Here is an 18,813-nt window from a genome sequence, read left to right on the forward strand (position 1 = left end):
AGGGATCCCAAGCGGACTATGAGTTGCTATTCCTGCAACCTTTGGGTGGCATTGTTGTGACACTGCAGGAGGCTCAGGATGGACATGTCGTCTGAGGAATGGGAGTGGGAGTTGAAGCGGTTCACGACTGGGAGGTGCAGTCGTTTAGCACGAACCAAGCATAGGTGTTCCGCAAAGCGGTCTCCTCCCAATTTCTGGAGGGGGGGGGGGGTCCAGGCCCTAAACGTCAGCTTTCCTGCTCCTCTGATACTGCTTGGCCTGCTATGTTCATTCAGCTCTACACCTTTTTATCTCAGATTCTGCAGCATCTTCAGTTCCTACTATCTCTTTAACTTGAATAACATGTGTAAGATCATTTAACATGTGTCAGACAAGTCAAGTTTGCACAATTCAAAAAAACCAAAAGGAGTGTTCAAGCTATAATGCACAGGAGACTTTTGAATAGTATATTCTTCCATATGAAACTAATAACTGTTGAAACATTAACCTGACAGGAAATTGTTATATTCTTTGAATTTTTGGGCAAAACTAGTTTTGTAACTCAGAACCATAATCTGAACAAACAAACAAAATCATAAGGTGATCTCAAATAAAGTGCAATAAACAACAGGATATAGAGTGTGCTGGATTGGAAAAGTGCAATGTGTCTTTTTATGGAACATGTGCATTCTATTTGGGAAAAAGAACTTAATCTTGTGTGGTTGATTCAATTTATAGAGTACGCCCCTACTTAAAGTTGCGCTGTATATGTTTGGTAATGGCTTAAGAAATGTCTCGCAATTTTCCTTGCAGAATGTCTACTATAGTGTAAATTATTTGATACTTTTAAACTTGCTTTATCTTGCACATGTTCTCACCAGCCAGTTATCAAATGAACTAGCATCAAAGCAGTTTACAGAGTAGGTATGATAGCCATTTAATTTGCATCTATACAAACAGCTCTCTGTTTATTGTTCAAAAAACAATCATCCTATATCTGTCAACCTTTCTTTGCATCATACAGCCACTTAAAATTTATAAAATAGGCCCTACCTTAACTACTCAGCAACAATACCTGCCACATTCCAATGCACCATGGAAGCAAACATTTTTGAAATTTCTCCCTTTGATTCAAAATTGGCTATTCCATTACCTCTAATTGTAAAACATCCTATAGCCACATTGAAAAAGACATGCTAACTACCAATCCTGGCAATAGGAACAGCAGCAGTTGTGGGGAGGGGACTCTTGTCCATGACACCAAAATTGTACAATGGACTGCGAAAGAGGTCATTTTAAAGTACAATGATCTTGTTCAGTGGGCCAATAGGCCAAGGAGCAGCAGATGGAGATTAATTCAGATAGGTGTTGCATTTTGGTAAGACAAACCAGGGCAGGCCTTACACAGTTAATGGTATGGTCTTGGGGAGGGTTGCAGTGAGACCTAGGGGTTCAGTACAATGTTCCTTGAAAGTAGCATCACAGGTAGACAGGGTGGTGAAGGCAGCATTAGGCACACTTGCCTTCTTTAGTCAAAGCACTGAATACAGAAGTTGGGGCATCATGTTGCGACTGTACAGGGCAGTGGTGAGGTCATCTTTGAAATACTACGTACAGTTTTGGTCACCCTGCTATATATAGGATGGATGTGAAAAACTGTAATGGTGCAGAAACTATTTAGAAGGATATTACCGGAATGGGGGCATTTGAGTCATAGGGACTGGCTGAATTGCCTGGGGCTATTTTCCCTGTAGAGTCAGAGGCAGAGTGGTGACCTTCTAGAGGTTTATAAAAGCATGAGGGGCAAAGATAAGGTGAATGTGGTGAATGAATAAGGTGGTGCGCACATGGAATGAACTGCCAGAGGAAATGGTAGATGCAGGTACAGAGATAACATTCAAAAGACATTTGGACAGGCACATGAATGGAAAAGGTTTAGAAGGATATGGGCTAAATGGAGGCAAATGGGTGTAGATAAATGTGGAAGATTTGGTCAGCTTGGGCGAGTTGGGCCAAAGGGTCAGTTTCTGTGCTGTTTGACACAGACTTTATAACTAGGTTTCAATGTTGGAATTGCAATTAGCAGTTTTATTAACAAATAAGCTCTTTTTCAAAAAAGGAAACAATAATTAATGAAATGGTGAATGAAACTAACAAACAGTGCAATTACTTTTCTGTTATTCTTTTCTGCATAGAGACTTCTACTTTCTCCTTTTCATCAATCTAACTGTCCTGTCAACCCTGTGCTCAGCTTCAAATATTAACCTGAAAACAAAACAAAACACGTTGACTCATCAGGTGTCACCAACTTTCTATCCTTTTTTGATTTGCTCAATGCAGCTGACACCATTTCCAGATCACTAGGAATCAACAGACCACATCCTGTCTCACCATGCAACTGTTAATAATCACTTTGCTTTTTACATTTCAACAGCAAGTAAATCAGCAATTTAGCAAGGTATTAAGTGATCAACTGATCTGAGCTCAAACTAAGCTCAGTAAACTGCCTTGAACCAAGGGGCAGAATTCTGTTCCCTAACAGTCATGGTTTGTCATCATTTCGGAGAAACTGCAGAAAAGTAAACAAAATGTTTTAAATTCTTGGCAGAATGCCTGTAAAATCAGAATCTATTACAGAACTCTAAATCTATATGCACAGTTATAATTCCAATTTATGTTATTACCACACAAGTCAGACCCCAGACTGAAATATGGCTTGATAGATCGTTCTTTATTTAACCACGTTTATTTTTTTTCCACTGAAACACGAGCACACAATGCTGCAGATTTGGTTTTAAACAATAACACCAAAGTTTGTTGTGCAAATGAAATGATAAAACAGAGTGTACACATTTAAAATTTCAAAACAGTAAAAATTCAATTCCACTCATCCCAACACCATCATATAAATATACCAAGCAGAGTTCACTTCTCTGCCATATTTGAAGGTTTATCTTGACGATTTCTTTCAGCGACCAATTTTGAGAGTTTGATAGTCTCTTCCTTCAGTAATCATACAACTGAGCATTGACTTTTTCAGCTGTGAGTATTCCCTTTAGAGCTCTAACCAAACACTTCTGGTCTGGGAGGTTTCAAACTAAAATCCTTACTCTGTAGTAACATTTTCTGCAGCTAACACCTCTTTTTTTCAAGAGAAATTCTTTCATGACTTGTGCCAGGACCTCTGAAATTAAACCAAAATCTCTGCAAGCAATGGGTTTAAGTAAACAACAAAAAAAAGTTCTTCCATGTTTATTCTGTCCACTTGTAAAATTCTCCCAATGCAAAGACATTCCATTACTACTGTAAGAACACAGGCTCTTACATACTGATTTAAAACAAAGCTATGGCTCCAGAAATACGCCATGTTAATCATTAAACTTTTCATACACACATTCCAAAACCCATGTGCAACTAGTTCATATCTTACATACCTTACTTAACAATACATATCAAATTACACAACTACTGCTGGGAGTCCTGCAGAATAACAGGATACGCAGAACAGAACACCTGCAACAGGATACTATGGTTCACAACAATGTACACTTCTGGGAGGTACTTTAATTTTTATAATGTCCCAAAGGAGTTACATAGTAGCAGCAGCAGAAATAGGAAAGACAGCCCAAGTTTATGTTTAGAAATCATGATTTAATATCTGGGTCAAAATATGAGTTTAATTTTATCTTCCCCCCCCCCCGCCAAAGGAGAACACAGAACATCACAGCGCAGTACAGGCCCTTCGGCCCTCAATGGATGAGGGGGTAGAAGGATGGGTTAGTAAATTTGCAGACAACACTAAGCTCAGTGGAATTGTGGATAGTGACGAAGGATGCTGTAGGTTGCAGAGAGACATAGATAAGCTGCAGAGCTGGGCTGAGGTGGCAAATGGAGTTTAATGCAGACAAGTGTGAGGTGATGCACTTTGGTAGGAGTAACCGGAATGCAAAGTACTGGGCTAATGGTAAGATTCTTGGTGGTGTAGATGAGCAGAGAGATCTCAGTGTCCATGTACACAGATCCTTGAAAGTTGCCACCCAGGTTGACAGGGCTGTTGAGAAGGCATACAACGTTTTAGCTTTTATTAATAGAGGGATCGAGTTCCGGGACCAAGAGGTTATGGTGAAGCTGTACAAAACTCTGGTGCGGCTGCACTTGGAGTATCGTGTACAGTTCTGGTCACCGCATTATAAGAAGGATATGGAAGCTTTGGAAAGGGTGCAGAGGAGATTTACTGGGCTGTTGCCTGGTATGGAGGGAAGGTCTTACGAGGAAAGGCTGAGGGACTTGAGGCTGTTTTCATTAGAAAGAAGAAGGTTGAGAGGTGACTTAATTGAGACATATAAAATAATCAGGGTTAGAAAAGGTGGATAGGGAGAGCCTTTTTCCTAGGATGGTGATGGCGAGCACAAGGGGGCATAGCTTTAAATTGAGGGGTGAAAGATATAGGACAGATGTCAGAGGTGGTTTCTTTACTTAGAGTAGTAAGGGAATGGAACGGTTTGCCTGCAACGGTAGTAGATTTGCCAACTTTAGGTACATTTAAGATAGTGTTGTCTGCAAATTTACTAACCCATCCTTCTACCCGCCTCATCCAGGTCATTTATAAAAATGACAAACAAAAGGAGCCTTCTGGCTAACCCAGGCCAACTACTCCAATGTATATTAGAAATCTAGATCACAATGGCAATCCTTGTTTCCCCCCATAGTCTTGTCATGCTGCAATTATCGTTATAACACCATGCTCATTCCTTTGGCCACAGTTCGCTAAAACAGCTTCTTTCTAATATACAATAATGATGCTCACCTTCCACTAAGAATATCTTGTTTAAGCTGCAGAAAATATTGGTACCTTAAAAAGAAATAAAAATGCACATTTTAATCAAAAGAGCATAATGCAAAATTCACAATTAAGTATTTTCCTCAGATTATGATTAAATTCATTCGACAGCTTAAATGTACTAGAAACATGAATTGCAAACACAATGAACTCATTCATCTCATTATACCAGAAGTGGTTAAGTTCTTTTACCCAAATTAACTCAGTTAGTAACAACTGGATTAATTTTAAGAGTCTGTACGAATGCTGGGCCTTTCCATACACCAAGTTCAATATCTGAAAGTAACATTATTCTAAAGCTTTAAAAATGTTTCCTTTGTCATTTATAAAACCATTAAATTTTGAAAACATCTTTTGTGTTATAATTTCTCCTTGAACACTTTGCAAATTTAATGATGATTTTACAATGTAAATGCAAAACCTTCACATAGTTAACATTCGTATCTGCATCAAATACCTGCAATATTACTAACATAACCTACTTCCACTGCCATTACATCCCTAACATTACCCATGCATCACTTTGTCTGCTGAAATCCTACTCTTCCTACCACTAGACTTGATTGTCCTAAAGCATTTTTGTTTGCCCGCTAATATTCTTCCTTCCATAGCCTTGGTCATTCAAAACTCTGCTGCCCACGTACTAGTGTGCACTAAGTTCCACTTGCCAAGCATCTGTGGTGATTGATAAACATAGATTCCAGGTTAAGCAATATCTCAATTTCAACTATTGTCTCGGTTTTCAAATTGCTTCATGTTCTCGCCCCTCCTTAACAACCTCAGACCACGCCAACGCGCGCGCGCGCACACACATATACATACATACACACCCCTTGAAAAGTCACCCTAACTTGTGCCAAAATTGGGAGAGCTGTCCCAAAGGCTACACAAGCAACAACTTTAGTCATTCTGAAAGTAGCTTTCAGTACAACATCGTCTCAGCAAGTTTGCTCCACATACAGGACAAGCCCACTAAAGAGAACTGCACTGTGGTATACAGTACGGTACGGTAGAAGTTCCCAATATTGGCCCTGGAGTCCAAAACCCACGGTTAAATCCCACGTGCTGATTTCAACCTACCTATATCTTTAGGTGATTGATCAGTTCTCTACGCTGAATATCACAGACGATGTAGCGAACAAAGTACACAGAATGTACTCTGGGTTGGGGCTTTAAATTATTAATCATTTAACGACTAGGTAAAAACAGCACCGACTGAACTAAAGTCCGAAATGAAACTGCGACGAGACTGTGCCCGGGCATTGGTGAGCAAACCAACCGACGGAAAACATACTTGATTGTGTACTCATCAACCTAACTATAGGTGACACGGTGGCTCAGTGGTTAGCACTGCAGCCTCAGTGCCAGGACCCAGGTTCAATTCCTGCCTCGGACGACTGCCTGCTCCAGTTTCCTCCCACAGTCCAAAGATGTGCAGGTTAGGTGGATTGGCCACGCTAAATTGCCAATAGTGCTCAGGGGTGTGTGGGATGCCTCAAGGGGCGGTGTGAACTTGTTGGGCCAAAGGGCCTATTTTCACACTGTAGGGAATCTAATCTAATCTATATAGCAGATCCATCTGCCCGTGACAGCAATGATAGAACGGACCACTGTACAGTCCTTGTGAAGACAAAGTCCTCCCTTCACAATAGGGTTACCCAATGTGTTCTGTAACACTTACAACCATGATAAATGATAAAGATTTTGAAAAGATTTTGCAATCAACACCCACGTATTCTGAAATTACTTCTGCTCTTCACAGATCTCCAGAACTGGGAATCAATGCACTGGCAAACTAGTGTGCACAGAACATTCCAGCAGCTGCACAGTCACACAGCTTCAAGAGCACACTGCTCAAGACTGGGCATCAGATGTTGTTTGTATAAAAGTATGAAACTTGTGAAAAATGAGATTTGATATCTTCTGAGTGACTAACTGGCATCAGGTCACCTTTGGTTCAAAAGCACAAGTGTCCAGCAACAAACTTGAAAACAAGTAGCAGTTTTATCACAAAGCTAAGTGAGAGCAGTGGGACTCAGATCTCCAAAAGTCTGCAAGCCATATCTCTCTTTTGCTGGCTAAAACTGAAATAAAATTTAACTGAACCAAACCATCTAGGACCAAATGACCAGCTATCAAATTGAGAATTGCCTCAGTTGACAACATAACCAGGACTAGTAAGCAACTCAACACCTCGGCATCAAATCTACTTTCCTGCCCACTCTCCATAACGTTTCAACTTGTTACTAATTTTAAAAGTCTAATCATCTCCTTAAATTTACACCTCATCATCCAACACAGTTTGGGGAAGTGAATTCCACAGATTCACGACCCTTTGACAAAAGTGATTTAACCTTATCTATATTAAAACAGCTACTGCTCATCCTAAAACTATGACTTCTCTTCGGCTCTTTAGTGAACCCCCTTTAGCATCTTATATACCTCAATTAGTGTCACCACTTATTCTTCTAAACTTCAGAAAGCATTGGCCTAAACTGCTAAACTCGTTCCCCAACACAAACCCCTTATCCCTGTAAAAATCGAAAGAACTACGGATGCTGTAAATCAGGAACAACTGAGTTCTGAAGCAGGGTCACAGGACCTGAAATGTGAACCGTTTTTTCCTGCACAGGCGCTGCCAGACCTGCTGAGCTTTTCCAGAAACTCTGTTTTTGTCCGTTATCTCTGGAATCAATCTAGTAAACCTCCTGTGAATGGTCTCCAACACAACTACATCCCTCCTCAAGTAAGAGGACCAAAATTATATGCAAGATGAGGTCTCACTAATGTCTTGTGCAACTAACATATCTTTCCTACTTTTCTAGTCTAATGCATTGGCAATAAATGCCAAAATTTCATTTGCCTTATCTGCTGCACCTGCACATTAGTTTTTTTTCTTACAATTTATGCTGGAGAGCACCCAGGTTTCTTTGTGGCAAAACACTCAAATTTCTCTCCATTGAGATAATTTGCATTTCAATTCCTCTGATCAAAATGGATGATTTCACTTAGTTGTCAAACTTCAATTGCCAAATTTTGGCCCATCCCTGTAACCTATCCGTATCCATTTGTAAGTTTTTTATTATTTTCACTCCAAATTACATTCCTGCCTATTTTATTGTCGTCTGCAAATATGGCTGTAGCACTTCCTATCCCTGCATCCAAGTCATCATATACATTCAAAATTGTTAGGGCTCAATGATCAAACCAAAGGCACCCATCTAGTTATATCTTGCCAACATCTTACATATCTCGAAAAAGAAAGAAAATTTCTATGTGGGGTTCAGGAGTTGAACCACTGACATTGTTCTTTTTTTATTCTATTTTCTAGACAGTATTCCTGCAAAATCATCCATCTCGTCTGTCTTATTTATGAGTGAATGCATGCATATTTGGCTTTAATGGAGACATTGGTTAAGTTTGCACACGGGCAATTGATAATCCATTTTGCCACTTGTTAAAAGGATGCGTTTTGGAGATTGTTTTCATTTACTTGATCATTGACCTGGTGCCAGTTTTGTTTGCAGACAGGCAAATTAAACATCCTAGCAATTAAATCAGTCATTGCAAGTGGCTCGTGGAATAATAGGGCTTGATTTTGAGCACACTTCTCATCAGGATTATGATAACACTTCATAATGTTTGAATGCCTCAAGACTGTGGAAAAGTACAACATTAATAGCAAGTACTCTCTTTAGGATGCAAAAATAATTTCAAAATTTACTGCAAAATATGAACAGACTTCTTTATTAAACTCAATCTGTAGGAATTTTTGGCTTAAATTAAAAAATGACAAATATATGGAGGATTTTCTGTGTTTGGAGGATTTGAAGTCAAAAACTCGACCTTAAGTAGACAGAAACCTGGAAGTAAATCTGAGTGGTACTCAGTTGGACAAGTGAATAAATTGAAATGAGGCCAATTGCCATTAAAAACATCTCATCATCAATTATACAATATCTTAACCTTATCTTTTACTTGGATCTGCATCCCATCTTTTCCCTTTTACTTAATTTCAACACCCACCTTGTGTATTCCTCTTGTAGCTTATTGAGGTCAGTCACAAAAAATTTGACTCTAAAATTCAAGTTATGTGGGGATCCTCCTACAAGAAAAGAGAAAGAATTTTACTTCAGAACACAGGAATTACACAAGATTTCACCAACTTTACAAACTAATTGGCTATACTTACTTTTAAGTTGCTTTCTGACAGATTTGTTTGGGTCTAGCCATCGCTGTAAAATATTAAAGAAAATCACAGTCTGAAAATAAGATAAGCAACATTCTCTACATTCAGCTTATCCTGAAGTGTCTCAATTCAAAGATAAAGACTATATATAAGAGTACGTTCAAATACTGAAGTGATTTTTAATGTAAATAATTGCCAGTTCGTAGGAAATGCTTAATGAGGTGGCATTCCCAAAATAATTTCTTTGATAAACGGATTCACACAAGGACACCAACATCGTTTTGAAGTTTTTCAAGCATCATGCCGTCACCACGTTTCCCTCTGCTTTTCCTCTGTCTCCAATTGTGGAACTGTCCAGATAATAGGAAAATGTAAAAGGACAAAATGGATTTTAAGATAGCTAAATAAATTTTCCATAATTTAAGATATCAGTTGTGAAATACAATTAAGTATAATGCAACATTTTAAAATTAATTGGTAATAAGCAGTTTGATAGACTGCAATTTAATTTTTTCAAAAAATTGTGTCTTTTTAAAACTTGTACCAATACCTGACCCTGATATGCGAGCATACACTTTCCTTAGCCCTAACATGTACTCACTTAGGGTGACAGTCAATGGATTTGTGCATGAATGGAAAGCTGTTGACGCCGGGGGTGGGGGGGGGGGGGGGGGTGTTGGTGTTTGAAGTACTAAGAGCCTTTTTTACGTTAAGCCATCCATGATGCACTGCAGATCTTCTGCAGAACGTGCTGCAATGGTACTGTTGTCAACATATTGAAGCTCTATGATGGAGGTGATATAGGCCTCGTTCTCAGCCTTGAGCCTACTAAGGGTGTACAGCCTGAAATCCAAACAGTAAATGATTTGAATTCCCTTGGGCAGGTTTTCGCCAGCGAGATGAAGGAGAGCAAAGATGATGGTGAACAAGGTGGGCATGAAGATGTAGTTCTGCTTGACCCCTCTCTCCACAGTGAAAGATGCTGACTCAGTTAAGCACAGTCACAAACATGTTACCATGCAGCAGCCTTAGTATCCTGATGAACTTATCAGGGCAATCACTCTGTGACAGTACCTGCCAGACAGCCTGGCAGTTAATTGTGTCAAAGGCCTTAGTTAGGTCATTAAAGGCTAAATAAATGGTTGTTTCAGTTCCTGCCTGTCTACAAAGCTGTTGACCTTCCCACATTGCTATATGGGCTACCTACAGCGGGCACCTTAAAGCGCTGGAACACCAGCACCAGAAATCCCTATGAAAAATCCTATGGATCACTTGGGAAGACAAGCACACTAACACCATTGATTTGGAGCAGGCCAACATAGCCAATACTGCCACATCAGTCAACAGCAATTGCGATGGACCAGCCATGTCACAAGAATGCCCAACTCATACCTCCCAAACAGATCATGTACTCTTAGCTAAAGGAAGATCAGTATGTTCCTGGCAGCCATTAAAAAAAAACTTCCAAGATAACAACCAGACCAACTTCCAGAAACTGCATATCAATATCAACAAAAGGACATTACTACAACATGGATTCACTGGAGAAACATCTACCAGAGAGCTATACACCTGAAAATAATCTCCACCACGCTGCTGATCAGAATAGGTTCCAGTAAGGACAGAGAACATCAGGAATGCTTGCCTACCAACCACCACCCACCAACGATCACAGTGCAACAGAATCAGTGGATCGAACAATGGTCTCTTCAGTCATCTGAATGCCCTGAAATAGTCATGCTGTTGAGAGACAATTATACTCAACACAAGTTTCTAGTGGTCGTCCACAAGGTTCGGTGTTGGATCCTTTGCTATTTGTTACATCTATTAATGACGTAGATTTAAGTGTGGGAGGAATACTTGGGAAATCTGCAAAAACTCAAGAACTGACCTTCTAGTTGGTAGTGAAGAGGACACCTGTTGCTTGGAGGAAGTTACCAATAGGTTGGATGAGTGGGTGGAAAAGTGGCAAATGTATTTCAATCCAGAAAAATCAAGATTATGCATTCAGAATGGACAAACAAAGCAATGGAACACAATAAAGAGAGGCTAATTAGAGGTAAAGCGGAAGTGAGAGATCTGTGTGCATGAGTGCATGTCAACAGGTACCTGAAGATGGACAGGACAGGTAGATACGGTAGTAAATGCAGCATACAAAATGATTTCCATCACTGGGTGAGGCACTGAATGCAAAAGCAAGGATGATTGCTACAGCTGTGTAAAACAACGGTTAGGTCACAGCTAGAGTTCTGCGCGTACATTCCAGGAAGCATGGCATAGAGAAAGAGAGCAAGCACAGGAGTGACAGTGCGCGAGAGCAAGCAAGTCAGAGCATGCAAGGGTGAGCAAGCTATAGCAGAGGAAATTTACAAGTATATTGGTGCCAGGGCTTGAAAATCGTAGGTACAAGGAAATATTGAATATGCTAAGATTGTTTTCCTGAAGAGTAGAGGCCAAGGGGTGACTTAATTGAGGAGTATGAAATAAAGGACTTGGATAAAGTGGGTAGACCTGCTTCCCCCAGTATAGGTGTTAATTACCAGGGGGCACAGATTTAATGTTAAGTGGAGGGAAAATGAGGTGAACCCTATCACCCAGCGCATGGTGGGTGCCTGGAATTCAATGCCTCGTTTGTTGCTCAAGGAGAAAACTCTTGACTCAATTTAAGGTAACCTGGGCCTGTATCTGAAGCACTTTAACCTGGAAGGTGATGACTTATTCGCATATGGATAATGATGGGATAGTGTTGGGGGGGGGCTTAGATTAGTTCACAGGTCGACGCAACATCGAGGGTAGAAGGGCCTGTTCTGCACTGTATTGTTCTATGTTCTAATTATGTATGGAAGGTGGTTTAGAATGAACTGTTTGTTCATTCAGCCAGCAGAAATAGGCTGAATGACCACTATGTGCTGTAACATTTATACAGTTCTATGGTGTATGTTTCCAACACCATTTTCAGAATAAACTAGTTTGATTTGTTTTACAAAAGACCCATTTAGAGGGCTAGGGAGATTTGGCTAGATAATGAAGTTAGCTAAGTAGCTTTACCAGTACAGAGTACAGACAGGATGGGTCAAATGGTCTCCTTCAATATGTAAAACCCTATGATTTAGCTCTAAGCCAGCATTTCTCAAGATTGGCAACAAACAATGCTTTCCATGCATTAAGTCTGCAGTATAACACTACAATTTTATTCAGATAGATACCATGTTTTTCTGTATATGAGACTTTATTTTACAGAATTGGGCATCGAATCTAATAAGACAATCTGCAAACATAGAAGGCCAGCCAGCCAATCTGCATTCACATATGCAAAGGGAACGTATCTCCAGTCTCCCACCTTATGATGTGTTGTTTCTCAAATGGCTGTAGGATCTTTAACCTCTACTAATCTGTCCAAAGTTTATTATGGACAAGATCATTCCTTGAAAGAATAATTTACTGATATCCTTCATTAATTTAAACCTGTCCCTAGTTTTTTTCCGTGCTTTTGCCTCAATAATATACAAATGCTCTCCTGAGTGGTTTCCCACCTTGCACCACACATAACTTGGAGCATATTCACAACACTGTAGCACATATCCTAATTTGTCCCAAGTCAAATTTACCCATTAAGCCTAGGTTCTCTGACTTCCACCAACGTCTCCCTCTGCAACATACATTATTGCTTTAAGGGAAGTCTGTAAATTTATTCATATTTCCTAAAGGCATTTGACAAGGTAGAGGTTCTTGGTGTAGGTGGTGACGCACCGCAACCAGTAGATATCCTGGCTGGCAGAAAACAAAGCATACATAAATGGCTCTTTTTATGATTGGCAGCATGTGACAAGTGGAATCTGCAGGCATCTGTGTTGGGCTTCAGTGTTTTACAACTGAGTGCAATGATTCAGATAGGGGAGCAAAGGCATGATGAATAAATTAGTAGAAACCAAAGACAGTTCAGTTATGCCGTGAAGATGACATAAGGAGGTTGCAGACATATATAGATTGGTTCAGTGAATGGGAAAAAGGTGAAGTATAATATAAGAAAATGAGATGTTTTCGCTTTCTCTTTTTCTTTTCTAACTTCTAACTTTATACTTTCATGGAAGGGAATGGAAGAGGCGACTTTTAGACTGGAGGCCATTGCAGGCAAGTCCCAGACCACACCGGTGCAGGGAGGCAAGGCCCAGAGAGTGTCTCAGACAGAGGCTGTGATAGGGAGGTGAGGGCCAGAGGATAGTCCTGCACCAGAGGCTGGTGTCAGCAGTAAGGCCCATGCCAGAGGCTGGGGGGGGGGAGGGGGGGGGGGAGATGAGTTCTGCCTGGAGGCTGTCGCAGGGAGACGGGCATTGAGTTTTGACACTCAGTGTGGTCTGGAGGCTAGGGGCTAGCACAGACTTGGGTGCAAAGCACTTTAGAGTACTTTTTTTTCCCTTTTTATTCTATGCTAGACTCTTATTATTTATTATTCTTTGGACTGCGGGAGGAAACCCAGGCAGACACAGGGACAATGTGCAAACTCTGCACAAGCAGTTGCCTGAGGCTGGAATCGAACCCGGGTCCCTGGTACTGTGAGGCTGCAGTGCCAACCGCTGTGCTGCTCCCTTTTTTTTTTAAAATATGCCTTGATTTGAACTCCCCCACCCTAAAGAAAAGACCCTTATTAGATTAGATTAGGCACGGTGGCTCAATGGTTAGCACAGCAGCCTCACAGCACCAGGGTTCAATTCCAGGCTCGGGTAAATGTGCAGAGTTTGCACATTCTCCCTGTGTCTGCGTGAGTTTTCTCCGGTTTCCTCCCTCAGTCCAAAGATGTGCAGGCTAGGTGGATTGGTCATGCTAAATTGCCAGTAGTTCAGAGGTGTGTGGTTTATAGGGGGATGGGATGCTCCAAGGGGTGGTGTGGGCTTGTTGGGCCGAAGGGCATGTTTCCGCACTGTATGGAATCTAAAAATACAGTCCTAAAAAGTTGACTAATTTTAAAACAGTCCCCCTTTTCTGAACACCCACAAGAGGAAATATCCATTCTATATACACCTTACTAAAACAGTTTAACATCTTATATACTTCAATTAAATCATCCTTTGCTCTTCGAAATGCCAGCAGAAACAAGCCCAGTCAGTCCAATCTTTCCTTTTAAGATAAACTGGAGAATGGTAATTTTTTTTCCCCTCAGAAAGTTGGAAGTACCTGAAACACTGTCTCAGTGGGCAGTGGAGGTGTGGTCGTGTGGTCGTGAAATAATTTTAAGGGGAAGGGAGATGGTTCTTGTTGTTAGGCAAGAAATCAAAGATAATAAAATACAATAAATGCTGAAACATTCAGGAGGATGCTGGTAAAACTCAGGGCTGACAGCATCTGTTTCAGGTCCTGTTTGACTCTTCTTCAAATCAGAAAATAAAGTTATCAGGAGTAGGAGGGAGTATGAAATACTAACAGATCAGCCCTGATATTCTGGTGCAGGCTTGAGGAGCCAGATGGCCTAATTCTGATCCTAACTCTCCGACACCACCTCCGACCGCCCCCTCGATCATGACCCCACACCCGAGCACCAAACCATCATCTCCAACACCATTCATGACTTCATCACCTCAGGGGACCTCCCACCCACAGCCTCCAACCTCATTGTTCCCCAACCCCGCACAGCCCGTTTCTATCTCATTCCCAAAATCCACAAACCTGCCTGCCCTGGTCAACCCATCATCTCAGCCTGTTCCTGCCCCACCGAACTCATCTCCACCTATCTGGACTCCATTTTCTCCCCTTTGGTCCAGGAACTCCCTACCTACGTCCGTGACACCACCCACGCCCTCCACCTCCTCCAGGACTTCCAATTCCCTGGCCCCCAACACCTCATTTTCACCATTGACATCCAGTCCCTATACACCTGTATTCCGCATGCAGATGGCCTCAAGGCCCTCCGCTTCTTCCTGTCCCACAGGCCCGACCAGTCCCCCTCCACCGACACCCTCATCCACCTAGCCGAACTCGTCCTCACCCTCAACAACTTCTCTTTCGATTCCTCCCACTTCCTACAGACTAAGGGGGTGGCCATGGGCACCCGCATGGGCCCCAGCTATGCCTGCCTCTTTGTAGGTTACATGGAACAGTCCCTCTTCTGCACCTACACAGGCCCCAAACCCCACCTCTTCCTCCGGTACATTGATGACTGTATCGGCACCGCCTCTTGCTCCTCAGGCAACCAGCTTGTAACTGATGTCCATTTCAAGCCCACCGACTCCCACAGCTACCTAGAATACACCTCCTCCCACCCACCCTCCTTCAAAAATTCCATCCCCTATTCCCAATTCCTCCGCCTCCGCCGCATCTGCTCCCACGATGACTCATTCCATTCCCGCACATCCCAGACGTCCAAGTTCTTCAAGGACCGCAACTTTCCCTCCCACAGTGGTCGAGAACGCCCTTGACCGCGTCTCCCACATTTCCCGCAACACACGCCTCACAACCCGCCCCCGCCACAACCGCCCAAAGAGGATCCCCCTCGTTCTCACACACCACCCCACCAACCTCTGGATACAACGCATCATCCTCCGACACTTCCGCCATCTACAATCCGACCCCACCACCCAAGACATTTTTCCATCCCCACCCTTGTCTGCTTTCCGGAGAGACCACTCTCTCCGTGACTCCCTTGTTCGCTCCACACTGCCCTCCAACCCCACCACACCCGGCACCTTCCCCTGCAACCACAGGAAATGCTACACTTGCCCCCACACCTCCTCCCTCACCCCTATCCCAGGCCCCAAGATGACATTCCACATTAAGCAGAGGTTCACCTGCACATCTGCCAATGTGGTATACTGCATCTACTGTACCCGGTGTGGCTTCCTCTACATTGGGGAAACCAAGCGGAGGCTTGGAGACCGCTTTGCAGAACACCTCCGCTCAGTTCGCAACAAACAACTGCACCTCCCAGTCGCAAACCATTTCCACTCACCCTCCCATTCTCTAGATGACATGTCCATCATGGGCCTCCTGCACTGCCACAATGATGCCACCCAAAGGTTGCAGGAACAGCAACTCATATTCCGCTTGGGAACCTTGCAGCCCAATGGTATCAATGTGGACTTCACCAGCTTCAAAATCTCCCCTTCCCCCACCGCATCCCAAAACCAGCCCAGTTAGTCCCCTCCCCCCACTGCACCACACAACCAGCCCAGCTCTTCCCCTCCACCCACTGCATCCCAAAACCAGTCCAACCTGTCTCTGCCTCCCTAACCTGCTCTTCCTCTCACCCATCCCTTCCTCCCACCCCAAGCCACACCTCCATTTCCTACCTAGTACCCTCAAACCACCTCCTTGACCTGTCTGTCTTCCCTGGACTAACCTATCCCCTCCCTACCTCCCCACCTATACTCTCCTCTCCACCTATCTTCTTTTCTCTCCATCTTTGGTCCGCCTCCCCCTCTCTCCCTATTTATCCCAGAACCCTCACCCCATCCCCCTCTCTGAAGAAGGGTCTAGGCCCGAAACGTCAGTTTTTGTGCTCCTGAGATGCTGCTGGGCCTGCTGTGTTCTTCCAGCCTCATATTTCATTATCTCTGCTCCTAATGTGTTTGTTTGTACGATTCTTTCTTCCTTTTCAATGCTAATTATACTTACTTTTCTGTCCAAGTTTTTGGTCATCTGTCTCAATATCCTCTAATGTGGCTTGGTACCAAACTTTGTTCCCATGAGGCCTTACAGGATATTTTACATTAAAAAAGGTGGTATATATATATATAAAATGTGTGCATGCTGGAATGGATAGAGTTAGAGGAAGCTGATGTGCTGAAAATTTTGTCAAACATTAAGATTGACAAGTCGCCAGGCCCGGACCAGATTTGTCCTCGGCTGCTTTGGGAAGCGAGAAATGCAATTGCTTCGCCACTTGTGAAGATCTTTGCATCCTCGCTCTCCACTGGAGTCGTACCTGAGGACTGGAGAGAGGCAAATGTAATTCCTCTCTTCAAGAAAGGAAATAGGGAAATCCCTGGCAATTACAGACCAGTAAGTCTCACGTCTGTCGTCTACAAGGTGTTAGAAAGGATTCTGAGGGATAGGATTTATGGCCGTCTGGAAGAGCATGGCTTGATCAAATACAGTCAACACGGCTTTGTGAGGGGTAGGTCATGCCTCACAAACCTTAGAGGTTTTTAAGGATGTGACTAGAAAAGTTGATGAGGGTCAAGCTGTGGATGTGGTGTATATGAACTTCAGTAAGGCATTTGATAAGGTTCCCCATGGCAGGCTCATTTAGAAGGTCAGGAGGAATGGGATATAGGGGAACTTAGCTGCTTGGATACAGAATTGGCTGGCCAACAGAAGACAGCGAGTGGCAGTAGAAGGAAAATATTCTGCCTGGAAGTCAGTGGTGAGTGGGGTTCCACAGGGCTCTGTCCTTGGGCCTCTACTGTTTGTAATTTTTATTAATGACTTGGATGAGGGGATTGAAGGATGGGTCAGCAAGTTTGCAGACGACACAAAGTTCGGAGGTGTCGTTGACAGTATAGAGGGCTGTTGTAGGCTGCAGCGGGACATTGACAGGATGCAGAGATGGGCTGAGAGGTGGCAGATGGAGTTCAACCTGGAAAAATGCGAGGTGATGCATTTTGGAATGTCGAATTTGAAAGCTGAGTACAGGATTAAGGATAGGATTCTTGGCAGTGTGGAGGAACAGAGGGATCTTGGTGTGCAGATACATAGATCCCTTAAAATGGCCACCCAAGTGGACAGGGTTGTTAAGAAAGCATATGGTGTTTTGGCTTTCATCAACAGGGGGATTGAGTTTAAGAGTCGTGAGATCTTGTTGCAGCTCTATAAAACTTTGGTTAGACCGCACTTGGAATACTGCGTCCAGTTCTGGTCGCCCTATTCTAGGAAAGATGTGGATGCTTTGGAGAGGGTTCAGAGGAGGTTTACCAGGATGCTGCCTGGACTGGAGGGCTTATCTTATGAAGAGAGGTTGACTGAGCTCGGTCTCTTTTCATTGGAGAAAAGGAGGAGGAGAGGGGACCTAATTGAGGTATACAAGATAATGAGAGGCATAGATAGAGTTGATAGCCAGAGACTATTTCCCAGGGAAGAAATGGCTAGCACGAGGGGTCATAGTTTTAAGCTGATTGGTGGAAAGTATAGAGGGGATGTCAGAGGCGGGTTCTTTACACAGAGTTGTGAGAGCATGGAATGCGTTGCCAGCAGCAGTTGTGGAAGCAAGGTCATTGGGGTCATTTAAGAGACTGCTGGACATGCATATGGTCACAGAAATTTGAGGGTGCATACATGAGGATCAATGGTTGGCACAACATTGTGGGCTGAAGGGCCTGTTCTGTGCTGTACTGTTCTATGTTCTATGTTCTATAAATGCAAGCTGTTTCTGTTGCTAAAAATGTCAGATAAATGCAATCTACTGCAGTTCTAGTCATGTAGTTTAATTAAGTAATATTCGAGACTGCCTCCTTTTTTAACTTTTTTGAATACATATTAATATAGCATAGGAGCATTGAGACACCAAGTTTCCAGGCTGGAAAACTAAACTCTCTTTAGTTTATTTTGATAATTGGACTGACGCAGTGAACTCAGAAGCTAATCTCTCACAGTCACTGGCATTGATCTCTAATGGAGTTCATTTCGACATTTGGCACCTTTACAATGGGTATCTATAAGAAACAGTTCAATAATATCCCACCATAATCTGTGAATTGATAAAAGCAATGACAGAGAATGCTATTTAATTCTGGGTACAGCACTGAAGAATCTCTCTGGAAGCTGCCATGTTCCTATTTATGCTATACGATTGCAACTACAACTACTGCAACTTTTT

General features: G+C 42.6%; 1 protein-coding gene across 5 annotated transcripts in view; it reads right to left on the reverse strand.

The window, feature by feature from the left end:
* The window catches only part of ptpn4a (protein tyrosine phosphatase non-receptor type 4a), a 307,008-nt gene that overhangs the window by 153,716 nt on the left and 134,479 nt on the right, over nucleotides 1-18,813 (reverse strand). For all 5 annotated transcript variants that reach the window (XM_048534273.2, XM_048534272.2, XM_048534276.2 and 2 more), the window contains 3 exons: nucleotides 9,012-9,054; nucleotides 8,846-8,924; nucleotides 4,787-4,831 (listed from right to left, as the gene is read on the reverse strand). In XM_048534273.2, the coding sequence (XP_048390230.1) occupies nucleotides 4,787-4,831; nucleotides 8,846-8,924; nucleotides 9,012-9,054 (167 nt within the window). The remainder of the gene's footprint in view (nucleotides 1-4,786; nucleotides 4,832-8,845; nucleotides 8,925-9,011; nucleotides 9,055-18,813) is intronic.

Source organism: Stegostoma tigrinum, chromosome 7, assembly GCF_030684315.1.
Source record: "Stegostoma tigrinum isolate sSteTig4 chromosome 7, sSteTig4.hap1, whole genome shotgun sequence".
In the NCBI taxonomy this organism is placed as follows: domain Eukaryota; kingdom Metazoa; phylum Chordata; class Chondrichthyes; order Orectolobiformes; family Stegostomatidae; genus Stegostoma; species Stegostoma tigrinum.